The sequence below is a fragment of the Suillus plorans genome, assembly GCF_016647745.1.
Source record: "Suillus plorans strain S12 chromosome Unknown HD556scaffold_89, whole genome shotgun sequence".
In the NCBI taxonomy this organism is placed as follows: domain Eukaryota; kingdom Fungi; phylum Basidiomycota; class Agaricomycetes; order Boletales; family Suillaceae; genus Suillus; species Suillus plorans.
The window spans coordinates 22146-38482 of NW_024537473.1; the positions used below are offsets into that span (position 1 = coordinate 22146).

General features: G+C 46.4%; 4 protein-coding genes and 1 non-coding gene across 5 annotated transcripts; 3 read left to right on the plus strand and 2 right to left on the minus strand.

Annotated features, from left to right (window-relative positions):
• Positions 1-2919: 2919 nt before the first annotated feature.
• On the plus strand, positions 2920-7266 carry HD556DRAFT_1434660 (uncharacterized protein; the record flags this gene model as incomplete). The annotated part of the gene is made up of 12 exons (XM_041305351.1): positions 2920-2965; positions 2997-3181; positions 3229-3381; positions 4192-4311; positions 4369-4755; positions 4873-4980; positions 5047-5247; positions 5314-5380; positions 6267-6361; positions 6387-6842; positions 6885-6999; positions 7097-7266. 12 exons carry the CDS (start codon positions 2920-2922, stop codon positions 7264-7266), a joined length of 2103 nt encoding a protein of 700 aa, XP_041154076.1.
• An 857-nt stretch (positions 7267-8123) lies between these two features.
• HD556DRAFT_1016295 (permease for cytosine/purines, uracil, thiamine, allantoin-domain-containing protein) lies at positions 8124-11318 on the plus strand. Its single transcript, XM_041295885.1, has 22 exons — positions 8124-8785; positions 8844-8891; positions 8942-8977; positions 9031-9039; positions 9091-9125; positions 9181-9188; positions 9240-9264; positions 9317-9329; positions 9387-9440; positions 9493-9585; positions 9643-9738; positions 9791-9829; positions 9894-9946; positions 9999-10029; positions 10081-10200; positions 10258-10274; positions 10325-10337; positions 10387-10470; positions 10518-10529; positions 10589-10713; positions 10763-10865; positions 10912-11318. Exons 1-22 carry the CDS (start codon positions 8463-8465, stop codon positions 11261-11263), a joined length of 1689 nt encoding a protein of 562 aa, XP_041154077.1. The 5' UTR covers positions 8124-8462; the 3' UTR covers positions 11264-11318.
• A 1123-nt stretch (positions 11319-12441) lies between these two features.
• On the minus strand, positions 12442-12512 carry HD556DRAFT_t117. The gene has a single exon. It is a non-coding gene; the product is annotated as a tRNA-Gly (tRNA).
• A 68-nt stretch (positions 12513-12580) lies between these two features.
• HD556DRAFT_1413602 (uncharacterized protein) lies at positions 12581-14298 on the plus strand. The gene is made up of 5 exons (XM_041304251.1): positions 12581-12866; positions 12925-13068; positions 13286-13724; positions 13778-13855; positions 13918-14298. The coding sequence occupies exons 1-5, from the start codon at positions 12611-12613 to the stop codon at positions 14042-14044; spliced, it is 1044 nt and encodes a 347-aa protein (XP_041154078.1). The 5' UTR covers positions 12581-12610; the 3' UTR covers positions 14045-14298.
• On the minus strand, positions 14299-16093 carry HD556DRAFT_1413605 (farnesyl-pyrophosphate synthetase). The gene is made up of 4 exons (XM_041304252.1): positions 15616-16093; positions 15399-15536; positions 15111-15332; positions 14299-15051 (listed from the first exon to the last, which is right to left on the minus strand). Exons 1-4 carry the CDS (start codon positions 15913-15915, stop codon positions 14404-14406), a joined length of 1308 nt encoding a protein of 435 aa, XP_041154079.1. The 5' UTR covers positions 15916-16093; the 3' UTR covers positions 14299-14403.
• Between the last annotated feature and the right edge of the window lie 244 nt (positions 16094-16337).

Consider the following 16337-nt stretch of genomic DNA (forward strand, 5'->3'; position numbering starts at 1 on the left):
TCCAGGTGAGTGATTCATCAATCACGAGTAGTATTCACAACTAACAAGCCAAAAAAACAGATCAGCACTCTTTCTGTGGACCCACACAGTACAATGACACACACACATCCAGCTCTACATCCTTCAGTGCTCAATTCGTGCAGCCTCAACCTTTAAACAAAAATCAATTCACATAGTCACAGCCCAATCTTTTGCAGCCCCACTATGGTACATCCTACGATGGGTACCCTTATAATCAAGATAGATTTGGAGACATGGGGGACCAGCCATACAGCGGCCTGTCCTCAACCAACCCAACCCAATCTTTTGCAGCCCCATGACGACAGTACATCCTACGACAGGTACCCTTACAATCAAGATGGATTTGGAGACATGGGGGACCAGCTGTATGACGGCTCATCCTTAACCAACTTAGGAATGCCTGGGGGCCCTCAAGAGGGTACCCACGTGCACAGAACACCCTTACTGCTGTAGGAATACAACACAGAGTGGGGCTATACAAAGATGGCTCCAAACTGATATCTTTATGTTGTGGTCTTGCACTGCCTAGTCTGCTATACTTGGTGAGACAAGTGCATTTGACCCAGGGGTCTGCGGTCTGGGAATAGTTTTGGGGGTCAGTGAGTGATGTGGGGTCAATAGTCCGAGTGCGGGAAACAATGTCCAAAGGTATAATTACAATGTCCGATGCAAAAGTGTCGGGCATGATGTTTTTGGGGTTTCAGGTTATCAGAAACTAATAGTGATGCTGAAGGTGAGGAATCTTGACTATAGGTGAAAACACTAAAAAACCAATGGGGACTCTACAGCAAGACCTGGATATGAGAATACGACTCGACCCAAAGGACAACTACTGAGAGAAGTTCCTCGCTAATAAAATGGAGGGAAACTCTGTCAACTAGATAGGCACTGGTATGTGCGAGAAGATAGTGCGCGCATAAGTGGAGGCGCACTTCGAGCAATAAGGGAAAGAGTCTTCAAGGAATAGCGGAAGTGCGGGTGATAGTCGATAGAGAAGTATAATCAGATTTTTAGCACTTAGGGTGGATTATACACTTTGCAGTATACTGAGATAAGGGGGAAAAAAGTGAAAACTCGTCCTAAAGAACCCTCCCTCCTTTTAAAACGGGGAATTGTGCCTGACAATTACGCTATGTGGCGCATCTGAGCGTGGTACTGAACCAAGTAACTATATCAACACTAAATATATTCTAAAGCCTAAGATAGGTGTTCTGTATGTAAGTGTGGAAATCAGACCGAGGATACGTCAATTCAATGAGATTGATAAGAATATTGCACCAGTAAATCAGCGAGGACGTAGGATGGACGGATGGACAGGAGTGCGAAGACCTAGGGTGAGGCGTATGAATGCGTGCGCAAGACTGATCCTATGGATAAGAGCTGGAACATATAGGGGATTATGTGGGTAAAGGGCCGCATATTCAGCATTGAGATGCGCGAGTCTCTACAACACAATAGCGAGTGTCAGGAAAGTGAATGGTGTATGCAATAATAACAATGACGGATATGGGCAGTGAAGGAACAATGATATTTGCAATGTCAACTAAGAACTACGAAATATTGGGTTTGACCCCTAAGCATTGGAGAACAACTCTCCTCTACTTGGATGATGATGATGCTATGGGGAGTCCAATATTTATGTAGATACATAGAAATACGGTGAAGGTTCAACGATACTGAGAGGAACAAATGAAGCTCCTAACTGTATCTATAAATGTTGTGAGGTCGCGTGTTGCCTAGTCTGCTATACTTGAGATGACAAGTGTGTTTGACCCTAAAGGGGAAGTGAGTGCAGCAAAGATCTGGTAGTAGGCGCTACTGGTTGGCTGATGCGAAGCACGGGAAAGTGCAGGCGCGCGTGAGGCGCGAAGGCACAGGAAAGTGCACGCACGTATATAGAGATATGAGATGTAAGTGCTACTTTCTAGGGAGAGATTCCAACTAAGCTGAGTTGTGAGGTATGAACATGAGGGTTGCTAAACTACTCTCTGGTCTGTACTACTGGTGCTTATGTATGGCGCCTAAGCGCTGTCATGCGGAGCTGAAGCGCTAGCGAGTAAGGTATGTAAAGATATATGTAAGTAAGGGTCCATGATAAAAATAAAGGTGGAATGATATGCAAATAAGAGAAATGGAAATATACGCACTAGAGAGCTTAATGGACAGTGGATGGATGCTTCCGGATGGCTGGCATTATAGGGCGCTCAAGCGCGGGAAAGCACGCGCGCATATACATCATGAAGCACGGGAAGTGTGCACGCATGTTGCATGTTGTGCAGGAAAGCTGCACCTCATATAGGAATAGCTGCGGATAGCATGCAGTATTAGTGCTATGCTCGGGGACAACGTGATCAGTGGAGTCGAAGTTTGGAATTCGAACCATGTATATACCGCTTCTCATTCTCACCTTCCCTCAGCTTGTTCCACCACGCTGAGGGTAAGCCTTTTATAATTGTTCAGTCCGCCGCTAGATACTGACTACAGCTTAGGCTTACGCAGTATCTAGGTATTTAATACAGCTTGTTCCACCACGCTGAGGGCTTACGCAGTATCTAGTCTCTAAATGCAGAGTGATGCTACAAGTTCATGCCATGTACTCCCTAGTGAAAACTGCCATATCCCCCAATGAGAGGCACGAGTCTCTACAGCAGGTGCAGTGAAGGTGTGCAAGTCTATGGACTTTGAAAGAATTGTGTGCAAATCACTGGCAGTTTAGGCAGGGCAGCACAAGTTGAAGTCTACAATGTAAGTATGTATCTGTTAAACTTGGTTTACCAGCCTGATCATGCACACATACCTTTGCAGGTTATGTCCAAACTGCAAATTGAGAGAGTTTCCATCTGTCGAGTCACTTATTACACACCTCAATTCCCAATCTACCTGCTGGCCACCTGAAGCATGACCACACGAATTACCTGTCCCTCCTGTATTCTGTCAAAGTCCTGTTTCAAGTACCACTGGTACTTGTCATCCAGGTTCTGGATATGTCTTTGGCATTGGTAAAAATATGCTCAATAGGTTGGAAGATAATAAATATGCATACCGGCAAAAGATCAATCATTACTACCCTTTCCACGATGAAGGCAAATGGGAACTAGGGAAGTTCTTGGTTGAAAACCTCACTCAAGCACAAATCACTAAGTTTTTGAAGTTGAAATGGGTAAGTAGGATCATCTAAGCTATATGCACAAGTCTGATTGTAAACAGTTTAACAATTATGCAAGGCCGTCTTTCACCACAAAAGATAAACTCTTGGACTGGATGGACTCGCTTCCTTGTTTTACGGAGTGGCAAGTCTCCAAAATAGAGTTTTCAGGCTACAAGACCATTTATCCCATCAAACTCATTTGGCATGATGCTGTTATGCACTCAAATAGGTCTGTTATGCGGAGCCCTAAGAGGGGCGTCGTCCGCTAATGTTTGTGACGTAACCAGAAGGGTCCGGTATAGCGAGTGAGACTGGTGACATCAAGTCGGCAGATATCACAGACGCGCGTGTCACGTGACTTCTAAGACAGATGTCTTTGAAGTCACTGAAGTCAAAATAAGGACTGTCTTGTCCTAACGATGACTGTCAATCGAGGTAGACTTAGATGCAACGAGCACCTAAGAAAGTCGTACTAGAGACAAGAGCTGAGAGGCTCTTGAAGGAAGTAGTTTCGAGGGAAGATTGAGTAGATTCAAGCTAGGGAATCTAATACAGGATGACCGACTACTTATACTAAGTGGCAAGGGTTGAGGGCTGGGTTACCGTACTGTAGGTAAGGGTAAAGGGGAAACGGAAAGGGTATAGGTACGTTGGCACCACAGCCTGATTAGTGCTGGGAGGTCGAATGCAGAATGAGACCGAAGAACGTTGGACCGAGCCAACGGTAGTGTTACAATGCACGGCAGGTGCAAGTCAAAGGAAACAAGAAAGGAAAGACACATTGGTGGCATGAGTCCTGATGAGTCATAGTGCCAAGGCACATGCACACGTTGGTGCATTATCAGAGATAAGGTGGATGATAGGATGGAGACAAAGGACGGGGACAGTCCTGAGGATCCGGTCAATGGATATTCGGTAAAGGAGTGCGAGCCGGTAGATGGTGAGGGCAAGGATGAAGGGAAAATGATAGGGGGGCCACGTGACCAATGTTACTTGTAACAGATGCATTGGATGTGGTCAAGCAACTCTTTAGTGACCTGATCTTTGCAAACCATATGATGTTCGTCCAACACCACATCGATGTCGGAAATCAGCGTGAATATGGAGATTACATGAGCACTGATATGGCATGGAAAATTCAGGTCTGTTCACTATATTATGTTCCTCACCGAGTCACAGAAAGACTTGCAATTTTCTAGGACCACCTCCCTATTGGTGCAACCCAGGTTCCCATCATCTTGGGATCCAATAAAACTCCTGTCACACGACTTACTGGAGGACTTGAGATGCACCCAATTTTCATCATCATCGGTAATATCAATTCAGAGGTTCATTCCAAAGTGACATTACGAGCTTGGCGCTGCATTGCCTACATGCTGATCGTAAAATTCTGTGTGCATCCAGATTATCAGAGTATTCTCCAGGCACGGCTATGGCATAAATGCATGGACCTCGTCTGTGCTAACCTCAAGGCCGTGGAAGCAGAGGGATGTTTCATGCCTGACCCTTTTAGATTCATCTGTTATGTTTTCATGCCACTTGTAGCTCATGTATGTGATCTGCCAGAGGCCACCATGATCGCTGCAGTTGCTAAAAATGCATCTCCTCTGACTATGGTGATGCAAGAGCATTTTGGTGATGGGATCCTCCACCCCCCTTGTACCGGGAAGCATACATTGGAACTCCTCATCAATATTGCCAAGACAGTTGATCCCTGGGACCTCAACAAGTTCCAGAAAGTGGCCAAAGCTCTCAATCTGTCTGGAGTTCACATGCCTTACTGGTGTGATTGGATATATGCATGCCCATCTGTCTTCCTCACTGGCAAAATTCTACATACCTGCTTCAAATTTTTTGCCGATCACCCGCTTAAATAGGTGAAGGAGACTGTAGGAGCTTATGAGCTTGACACCCATTACATTGTCCAGCATAAGCAAGTTGGCACATGCCACTTCACCAAAGGGATCATGCATGTCAAGCAAATGACAGGCCGTGAATATAGAGATATACAATGTACTATTGTTGCATCAATTGCAGGTGCTGTTTCACCCAGATTCATTTGCGCAATCTGCAGCCTTGTGGAATTCATGTATCTTACATAACACCCAATTCATTCACCCCAATCACTCCAAGCCATGACACAGGCACTTTCAGATTTTCACTCCTTCAAGGATGCTATTGTCACTGCAGAAGCTAGGAAGGGGAAGAAAGGTGTTGTAGCACTCAGACTGGTGTTGGTCGCATATCCTGCCAATCTCATAGGTGCCTCTCATTATACTCCTCAACACTTCTCTTACCTTCCAAGAGTTCCATACGCTCATCCAAGTCGTCTGAAGGTTGTCTATCCCCTTCTGAGGCCTGTATACACTTCCAATCCTCCGTACCATGTCCAGTCCGTGTCCATTTGACTTTGCTGGTGCATTTTCACTTGGTTTATCCATTATTAATTATGCTGTAGTGGCTCGCCATGAGTCTTATTACATTTCGGATAGCTTATCTCGCTACTAGTTTCGCCTACACAATTCCAGACTTTCACGCTGTAGGATATAACCTGGCCTGCTAGATACTTGCACCTTACTTCACTTTCCTTGCTATGAGTCATAGTTTGTAGAGTCACTTCGGATAGTCATACTTCACGCAATCAATTTTTTGTTCATTCGGAACAATTGTTTGGCTTGACCGCTGCCATTTCACACCTCACTGTCTCTTAGTTCTTCCGATAGGCTTTGTTTAGTCATACCTCGGTACTTCTGCTAGTCTTACACTTCAACACACTTCAACAAACCTGCCGTATTTCCCTCTCAGAACTTTTGCTGTTCGCTGGGAACTCTTCAGATGCTTCGTGTGACCTCGGACCTTCGTTTCTTGACACCGGACCATCTTCAGACACTTCAGACGCACCTTCAGAAACACGGAATGCACTTTAGGTATCTTTCCTGTTCTCATCTTCGATCTTAACAAGATATCCCTTGCATATTATATCAAGAGATAGTTCTATAGGCAGTCTCTTTGGGACAAGCATTACACTCGCACATTGAGTTCAAAGGTAACACTATTTGTAGCGCCTACAATAAATCAACTCTTTACAGCGTGAAAGAAGATTTTTTTATTCCAAAACTTGAGCTAATGCAAAGTTTTGAGGGTATGATCAGGAGGTTGGGCACATTGATGCAATTCTCAGCTGATATGACAGTGATTGCTCATAATGCACTGTAAGGACCTTTTCCCCTGGATGGCTCGACAAAGCAAAGATTTCACGGAGCAGTGTGTTCATATTCTTAATTGTCAGGAGTCAATGGAAATATTTGGTTTATATGTGTTGTTGATTTCTCAGGGAGCACCACTGGTCAATGCCATACACACTGAAGATAAGGACATTACAATCACTAATCCTGCACTTTCCTGGGTTTCCCGCATACTCCCTGACGAGGTGAAGTCGGTTCATGGTCCCAGACCAGTCCATAACCACTTTCTTAAGGGCATTCTTTCTGGAGATGCGCTCGCCGCTTTCCAACTGAATGTTACCCCAGACTATAAATCACTGTCACTGGCTGAAATACGCACGAAATACACTCTACCTGACTTTGATCACGAACTCACCAACTTCATTCGTTGTTCCTCCCTGGCTAGCAGTGAACACACCTGCTGGGACCCCAAATATGGGCGCTTCCAGGTGTGGATTAAGTTTTGGCTGCAGCTGCACTCAGCCTTCCAGCCATGGGTCATCATGCCAAGCAGAGTAGTACAAGCATACCCGCCAAGCAATGATTTCCCCTTGGGCAATTGCAACACCATTCCTATTGATGGCCCGGGCATGGATGGCAACATAAGTATGTGTACTCCCTGTATATCGAGCACTACTGATATCATATACAGCAAGTTATGTCGCACAAGTTCAACTGATTTTTCAGCCGACAATTCAATGAGGTTCTGATGTGGAACTGCCATCATACCTCTCTAACCCACTTCTCTATGTCCAGTATTTCTGTTTCATCTCTCGTCCTGAAGACCGTCCTGAACTCATGATGTGGACCGTGGAATGCGTGTACACTCATGATGCAAATGGTAACCATCATAGACAGGAAGCTGCCATGTGACTTATGGATGCAATGCATGGGGTCAAATTGATACCAGAGTATGGTGAGGCAGTGGACAAGAGCATGACCTCTGCAACATGCTGTCATATCCCGTATTCCAGACCTCGGAAAGCTACGAGCATTTCTTTCTAAATAATTTTGTGGACAAGGAGAGTTATCATGCATTCAGTACTGAGTTTGTATAGACAGTAGATTAATCAGTATGTAGCAATTGTATCTATTGCTATCGCATCTATCATATGGCATCTCTGAGCATATCACATCTTATCGAACTGGGCTTCAGTTTATCAGCCAGATATGGTGTGTAATACTGTATCATTTCGACCTTAGGTTCGTGGGAATTTCTGCACTGCATTACATAATGGTTTTGTGACAGGTTCGTCTCTTGAGGACAGCTGTGACAAACTGACAATAAGTTCAAAAGGTTCATATGTAGTAGGATAATACATGTACTTTCTACACAAATATAGTTCAAAAATGACAATGAGGAAGGAAAAAAGTGGTTAAGTGAATGTTTTCATAAAAAAAACATATCTAAAAACAAACATATCATATGTTATGTCACAAAATTAGGTTCATTGACCAAAAACAGCTGTGACTGTCACAAAAAATAGGTCCAGTTCGTCAAGCTAGCTACAGTGTGACAAACCTAAGGTCAAAATGATACAGTATTGGTGTTCAACATCTCCACCAATCGCATGACTTCGCTACTAAAGTCATAAGTGTTTGTAAGTGTCTGTAACGAGCATAAGTTAAGTGTTCAATTCAGTTGTTTTGCAGATGTAGATGAGTGTAAGAATTATGTAATGTAAGTCTGATCCACTGGACTACCCCATATATAATGCCTGTCCAATGACATCACTTTGACAGTTTGACTAGTTCAAGTTTCTTGCGCACTGATCTTTGACTCTGCAGCTGAAAGCTGTTAAATGATATGGCCTAACCCGATTATGATATCGATTGCATCAGTCCCAAGTATGGAGCCAATATCATAATTTGGATCCGGACAAGCCTAAGACTTTCCAACCGCATGGAGTCACTATAACGTTACCCCGGCGTATTCTTCCGCAGAATGACGAGCTAAATTCGTACCTTTCTTCGGATCAGTCGTCTCCATGGAGCTCATGATCAAGTCTTACAAAATACTCGATCACCAACGTTGAGACGTTGATACTGAGTATTACTGACCACCTGCGATGTCCAACTCAAAGGAAGCAGATCCGCATCCGTCTCGTTGGCACAGGTTTCTCCAGTACATTGAGGTACCCACTGATCCTGGAGTGCCCAATACACCATGGCTCAACCGCGACCTCATCCCCATGCCCAAAGAGCGCCGCACCTATAAGATATGGTCCTACTTCATCTACTGGTGCATCAGTGGTCTCTGCATTTCAGGGTATACTACCGGCAGCACATTACTCGCGTACGGCCTAGATGCGACACAAGCCATCGTGTCTCTCGTCATCGGCGGTCTTATCGTTGGAGTGCTTTGTGTCACCTGCGGGTGGATGGGAGAGAGGTGGGGATGCTGTGGTCATGGGATGGGTTCCATCGAAATGCTGACAGCTTATATGAAGACACCACATAGGTTTTACTGTAGCGTGCAGGTTCAGTTGGGGCATGCGGCGAGTATGCAACAATTGACCGCGGCACATTGTGTTGATTCCTCTAGCAGAGGCGCCTATTTTCCTGTTATCGTTCGTGCTTTTGTGTGAGTGATGCGCTAAACGTATTGGAGTACACTGCTTGATTTCACAATTCAAGGATCATCTTGTAAGTTCTGAGTTTCTTTTTCAAGTGCTGAAAGCTGATATGCGCATTTAGCTGGGATGGCCTCCAGGCCTACTGGGGTGGACAAGGTGACTTGTTTTCTACTCCTGTTCTCTGTTATGTTGCTGATAAACTTTCGTGCAGCTGTTGCGGTACGTCTCCAAGTCCTCGTGCATCTTACTTCATACCATGCATTTGAATAGGTTACAATCGGCGCCATCATTCCTGGTGCGCAACCTTTCTTTTAGGTTGTTTAATGCTCATTCTTATATTGTTATAGGATTTGCCCACATGTGAGCACACGCGCACCCAACTTGTTAAGTTTTCCAGCCACTTACACAATGATTTAGGAAACAGACGTTAGCAGGAGGAATCTTGCTGACGAAGGACTTCATAGGCATAATGTTCGATACATCCTCTTTCCACGAATCCATTCAATTTGACTGTCGTATGCAGCATCTACTACATATTCTTCATCGCAATCATGCGCATCCCTCCTGAGCGACTCCAGAAACCCTTCATCGTCTCGTCTGTCATGTTTAGCGCCACGTAAGCACCGTCACCATTCTAACTTCACGCATGCGCTGCACTTACTCGACAATCCAGCCTGATCGGACTTCTTGTTTGGGCGGTCTCGAACACACATTCTGGCGGTCCCTTGTTTCAGGAGCAAGCGAGTCCCGTTCATGGTGGAACAGGATGGTGAGATCAAGACTTGAGATAAAACCAGATATCTTGTTAAATAATACGATAGGGCCATGTTATTCGGTATCACTGCGATTCTTGGCGCGTGGTGCGAGACTGTCCTTTTGTCGCTTGCACGTCCACCTGATATATGTTATGGCTATGGTGAATAGGGGTGGTGGAACCGTCGGTCAGAGCGACTGGACGCGCTATGCTAACCGGCCATGTCTGCCCAACGTCATCACATTCTTGTTTGTCAGACTAACACGTCCATTTAGATGCGCCTACGCTATCTCAGTTAATCGCTGCGTACGTCTACAACCTATATTCGCTATGGTTTATCTGACTGATTACTCCCAGTCCATTTTGCATCATTGTGTGTGCCACGATTGGTATCATCGTCACGTCATGCGCCCAAGCAATTGTAGGGAGTTTGATTTGGGAGCCTTTCCTGCTTCTCGCAACTCTGCAGAATTACTAGTAAGTTGAGGGGAGGGGGAGTTCGTCCGCTGGGCATAGCTTAACTCCTTTCTTCAGTAATGACTCCCCGAAAGGTAAGGACAATCTCACACTAAGTGTGGGTGCTCACTTCTCCATCGGACAGTTCGCGCTGCGATGTATGTAACACGTTAATATGCTCTAGTTTCTTCTCTGACTGCGCTTCAGTTTCTTTGCCGGACTCGGCTGTGTATGTGCCCAGCTCGGCATTAGCATTGTTCTCAACTCTGTGAGCGCCGGAATGGATCTCTCGTACGTCCTTACTCTCGTATCCCAAGATCTACCTAACACACGAGCAGGGGTGTCGTACCGTCCGTATTTTATGTTTATTGTGCCCCAAATGCACGAATCAACGAATGTTCTTCCGCAGACGCTATATCAACATCAGGAGGGGTGCTTACTTGCTCGCCTTCCTGGGGCTAGCTTCAAACCCTTGGCAATACCTGTCTAATGCTTCAACTTTCTTGACCGTACTATCTGGCTTCGGAATATTCTGTACGTGTTAAAGAAGTTTGATTCATCACGATAAACTGATCCTCCCCAGTCGCTCCCTTTTCTGGAATTCTTCTCGCAGACTACTTCGTAGTAAGGAGATGCATGATCAAGCTCGAGGACTGCTACATCGGAGACAAACGCTCTATTTACTGGTGCGCAAACATTATAGGGCATATTCTTCCTCTCACTTCTGTCAAGGTACCACAATGGCGTCAACTGGCGTGCCCCACTCGCCTGGGTACTTGGGGTCTTCCCAACGATGCCTGGGTTAATCATGACAACCCGCGACGCGACTGCGTGGAATGTGTGGGTGCGCATTTTCCACATTGCGTTCTTCGTCGGTAGGTTTGCTGCTATTAAACGGTGTCTTAAACATTCACCAAAATTTGGCAACTCTGCAGGCCTTTTGATATCATTCGTCGCGTTCTCGGTGATTTGTTGGATCTCACCCCCGGGTAATGTGGGTATTGGAGTGCTGTATCATGAGGAAAATAGTTTCGAAGTGGAGGGTGAACTGGAGACCGAGGAGAAGGGAAAGGGACCAGTGTAGGAGTGGAATAGATGGTGGTTTGTTCTGCAAGACCTCCTATCCTATCATGTTCATGTTAATCCACGACAGGATTGTGGAATGAGGACCACGGTGGGGCTGCAGCCCAAGTTCACAAGTCCTCCAGCACTGGACATCCCAATGTCAAGGAGTCAAAGAGTACCAGAGAACGAGCATCGAACCAACGATTTCTTAAATTTGTCCTTACACCTTCACCGTTATGTGGGAATGGAACTGTAAACACATCACTAGTGAGGTCTACATAGCAGGTCGAGCGAGGCGTGGCGTTCCAAAATTTTGGAATCTCACCGTCAAATGCAAGTGTGGGACATGGATGCACAAAGCGAAGAAAGAAATCGGTTGCCTTAGTGGGTGGTATTCTGCAAATCATTTGCATGCAATCGTGTCACGGTACGAAAATTTTACAAACACAGCAGGTATATCCTTAGAACTAACGAGTGCAATTTCCTGCTGCTCCGATCATCTCCACAGTGCTAGCCTACGTCGATGATGAGTACATGGCAGCAACACTAATAGAAATTGAACTACGCACGTCCTGGCAGCAGAGTACGGTCTTTGAATTACCACATGCATTCACAGTGGGAACCGTCGTGCACCCCGTACCTGAACTCTATGCAACGTCGAGCGCAGGTTAAGTAAGTTAGTTCGCGTGTTCCTTTGAGGCTAGAATCAAAAACGCACATAATCATCGCTGACAGCAGCACAACACGTCGGGAACCCCGTTGCGCAGCCTCCTACATTCTGGCCAACGATTACAACGTTGGGTTCGGGAGCAGGTGTCGCGATCATGGAGACAGATGCACAAAGCAACACCAGTAGATGGGTGAACATGGCGTGATGTGTAGAAAACTCGGGGGAGTAAAATTTAAGGTCATATTTTCAGGATGACTGGTAGAAATATGGTGGCAGAGGCTTGCGTTCGCTGAAAAACCGTGACCGAGCCATAGCCGAGATGTCATTTAATCAGTCGAACTTCTAGCCGAAGAGTGCAATTGTGAGATATTACATCACCCATGGATTCGAGGTAATCAACGGTTACCGACCCAAGAGTCTCCAACCAACCTATGGAAGAGCTTTGGGTTTTGCGCTCAGCATGCAGCGAATTGTTTATCACTGAAGAAAATAAGAGTTAGAGCAGCAAAAACGTAGTACAATGCTAGTGCATTAAGAGGGAATCGAACCCCCGGCGGGTCGATGGCAACGACCCAGGTTACCACTACCCCATTAATGCCTGTGCTATCCGAAGCATCATCGGGGACCATGACGGCATCAGCGACACTGTGGGAAGTATGCCGAGCATGAGCGAGCGCTTAACATCTTTCGCCGACAATGTCATATGCCGCTGCGTACGGGCCCTACGGCCGCTCACCGTCTCCTGTATTTACACAGAGTTCCGTGTCACTAGATGACTCCTCAGCGGACGAAACACCTGATGTCCAACCAAGCGCGAGCCGAACAGGCTCGCCGGGGCCTCTAAATGCTGAGCATGGGGAGGCAGCAGGGTCAGACACGATGACATGCCTGTGGGACGACTGTGGTGTTGTCTTCAGCCACCTCCCCAGTCTCATAGAACACATTCACACCAGTATGTTCATGTCCTGATGTCGTCGAAACTGAACATCACGTATGTGTGTGTGTTACAGCGCACATCGGTGTGCACAAGTCGAACTACACTTGCGAGTGGGCAACATGCAACCGTCGTGGGCTCGCACAGACTTCGCGGTTCGCCCTCATATCCCATATCCGCTCACATACTGGCGAGAAACCCTTCATTTGTTCCCGGCCAGGTGAGTGGTGTGACATTCATTTATTCTCAATCCACATTCAAAATAAAAACCAAACATCACCAATCTCCCTGTATTCTGTTTTACTTTTACTTTAATATTAATAATAACAATAATTCAACTCCATGCACCCATTGTTATCCACAATGTAACAATCGTTATCCACAACAGTTTACTCTAATTTCACTTCTCTTTTACATACCCACTCAAATATCCTCAGAATGCGACAAGTCCTTCACCCGCTCCGACGCACTGGCAAAACACATGCGACTACAACATAACATGCCCCCTCCACCCTCCGGTAGGGGCGCCTCAGGAGCACGCAAACGCAAGCGGTCTCTCTCCCCCTCCCATCCTCAAACCAACGTACCTACTCCCGAGCAATCCGCATTCAGCACCTTCAAGCTCGAGCCACAGACCCCTTCTGAGCTTGAGAACGGGATTGGAGGTGGAGATTACTTTTCGGCGCTCACGCGTGAGGAAGAGGAAGACGACGACGATGGAGAGGACGATGGACTTCCACCGCATTTGCAGCGGCTCGTAGACCCTAGGACTGGCTTGATTATGGGCCGCACTCCTGCACTCGTTATGTATGTAATTCAGAAAGCGAAAATGCGCTACGCGCTTGAAACCCATGCAGCGCTCATCGAGGAACTCAGGTGCGCTGAATTGATCTAGATAGTCCTCGCGGCATTGATATCATCTCCTTTAGGGTCACGAGGGCACAGGCGAAAGAAGAAAAGTTGAAGAAAGAAACAATGCTGGATGAATTGATCAAAAGTGTCTTTGGGTGCGTTTGTCCATGTCCGTACTCTGTCTGATCTTCATTAAATGGGTCCTGCTGCTATCCAGAGAGGAAGCAACAGCAGCTGTCACACAAGTCCCTCCCCCACAGCGAGGCCACCGAATCCTACCACCACAAGCACACCATGTCCCAGCTGCGTATCCACCGCAACATGTGCAATCAGGCTTGTCCTAAATCTCTTGTATCAATGTTCTGCTATCGTTATCGTGATTTTGACATTGCCCATGCGTGTCATGCAAGTTCGTGCAGCCTGTGACTAGGATATTAATTATACCTATCCTGCTAAATCCTACGTAGTAAAAGCTTTCCTCGTCCTTATCGCGCATGTCCCTCATGAGCCACAATTTTTTATCGATGTGGGTGTTGTCGAATGATCTGCGGTGTTGAACGAATTATCTATGCGATGACTCGAAGTCATGTCTTCACTAGGGTCTAGTGCTATGATCCATGATATAATTTCCTATAGTCTAACACAAAGCAGCGGATATAAACCAAGTAACAATTACAGTGATTGATTTTTTACATCTACTCCCCTATGCCTTGCGGTCAGTGATCTTGCTCAAGAAGGCGCGGAACGCATCTCGTCTCAACCTATTGCCCTTGCCCACCTCGTGTGCCTCAGGTTCAGGCACCTGATCAATCATCGCATTGATATCTCCGACAGCCTTCTTCTGATACTCCTCATAGCGCCTGGGAATGTTCAGCCCCTGCTCGTCGTTGTACATGTCCTTCACAGCTTGCTCCTGCGCGGCCTGATCTGCGCCCTTCTTCCCGTAGTTTTCATACAGGAGCTGTTTCTGCGCTTCGGTGCCGTACGTGAGTGCCGTGCACACACACCAAGAACATTTTCCATCGACGATGTCCGTGCCGATTTTGCCGATTTCTGCCTCGGTGCCGTGGTAGTCTAGGTAGTCGTCTTGCACTTGGAAAAACTCGCCCATAGGAATGAGAATCCGGTCTGCTTCTTTATACGCCTCGATGGTCTTTCCGTTGATCTCGTATACATCTGGGACACCACACATGCGCATGGCGAGCGCGACACTGAGGTAGAAAGAGTAGAATGCGGTCTTATACCGTACAATGAAAGTATGTTTGTCGAGGTTGTATTTGCGAATGTCGATGTTATCTTCCGGGGCAGTGATCAAATCGACGAGCTGGCCCATCTCAGTTTTGTACGTGACCTGCAGCACGTCCATGTCAGAAGATGAGAGCGCAGTAAAAGGGACTGAAAGAGGCATACCTCCTGGAACAGTTCCAACAGATCTACGTAGTAGCTCTCTCGCCTGAAGTGAGTCTTCAGGAGGTGGTAAATTGCACCCTCGAGCATGAAGGAGTCGTTGATTGCGATGTTGTGGACCTTTCCGAGGCCCTTGACATCATGGACGCGGTACCAACAAGGTTGACCGCGTCGTGAGATGGAAGCATCCATCATGTCATCAGATACAAGGAAAAAGGCTTGTAGCTATAATTATGAGAGGGTGCTATTGGCTGAGCATGCGGGAGAAGCCGACAAGGGACTGAAACGCACGAGTTCGATACACCATCCAAGCAGGGCGGCTTTGAAGTACTCGTCGTCAGTTAGAGGTCGGTTGAGAAGTATTGTGACAGTATCGACGACAGATATGCCGCGATTGAGTTTGCCTCCTGGAACATTGTAAACAAGGTTCTAGCCAATCAAAGGAGGCAGGTTGCAAAAAGATGGTCATATCAATCACTGTCTATCGAATACACGAAAGATCACGTACCTCGTTGAACCACGTCACGGCGTCCTCGGGCATATTTTCTGACTTCATATGGTTAATAAGTTCCTCGCGAATGCGCTCGAATACGGCGAGGAACTTGTTACGCTTGTCTGCTTTCGATATTGCCATGTGTGCAGGCGTCGAATGTGATAAGATTTGGCTTGGTATTGACGAACTTTTGGAGGCTAGGGAGACCTGGTCTAGGGTACGGTACTTGTGGTTGACGATGAAAGCTAGAAACAAGAAGAGGACTGGTAGAAGATGATAGATGCCTGCGCGTTGGTTAAGTACAGTAAAAAACATTAATAGTTAAGTTAGGAGTGGCCTTATAATAATGAGACCACTTTTGAATTTTGAAATTGATAACTTAAATTAACTTGCTTCTAATAGCAAGGTTCCAAACGCTTCGCCCACCCGCTCAGCTGTCCGACGGGGAGACGAGTAAAGTTAGAATTGAAACGTATATCGGTTTAGTTTAGTACAAGTACGCGTTTGAGTCCAAGTTAAGTACACAGTACTAGTACAGTTCGGAAACGGCTGTGCGCCGCCACTGCCGTTTGGGGTTTGATCAAGGTTTGAGTAAAGTCTGGGTGCGCACGTGGTGGGGTGAGATCCCCGAGATCATCGCCACCCTAGCATCCCTCTTATCCTAGTAGGAAACGGGTGCCAAGGACGTGGTCTGCATCGCGACTCGAACGCTCAGGTAGACACTCTGCGTCAGCTTC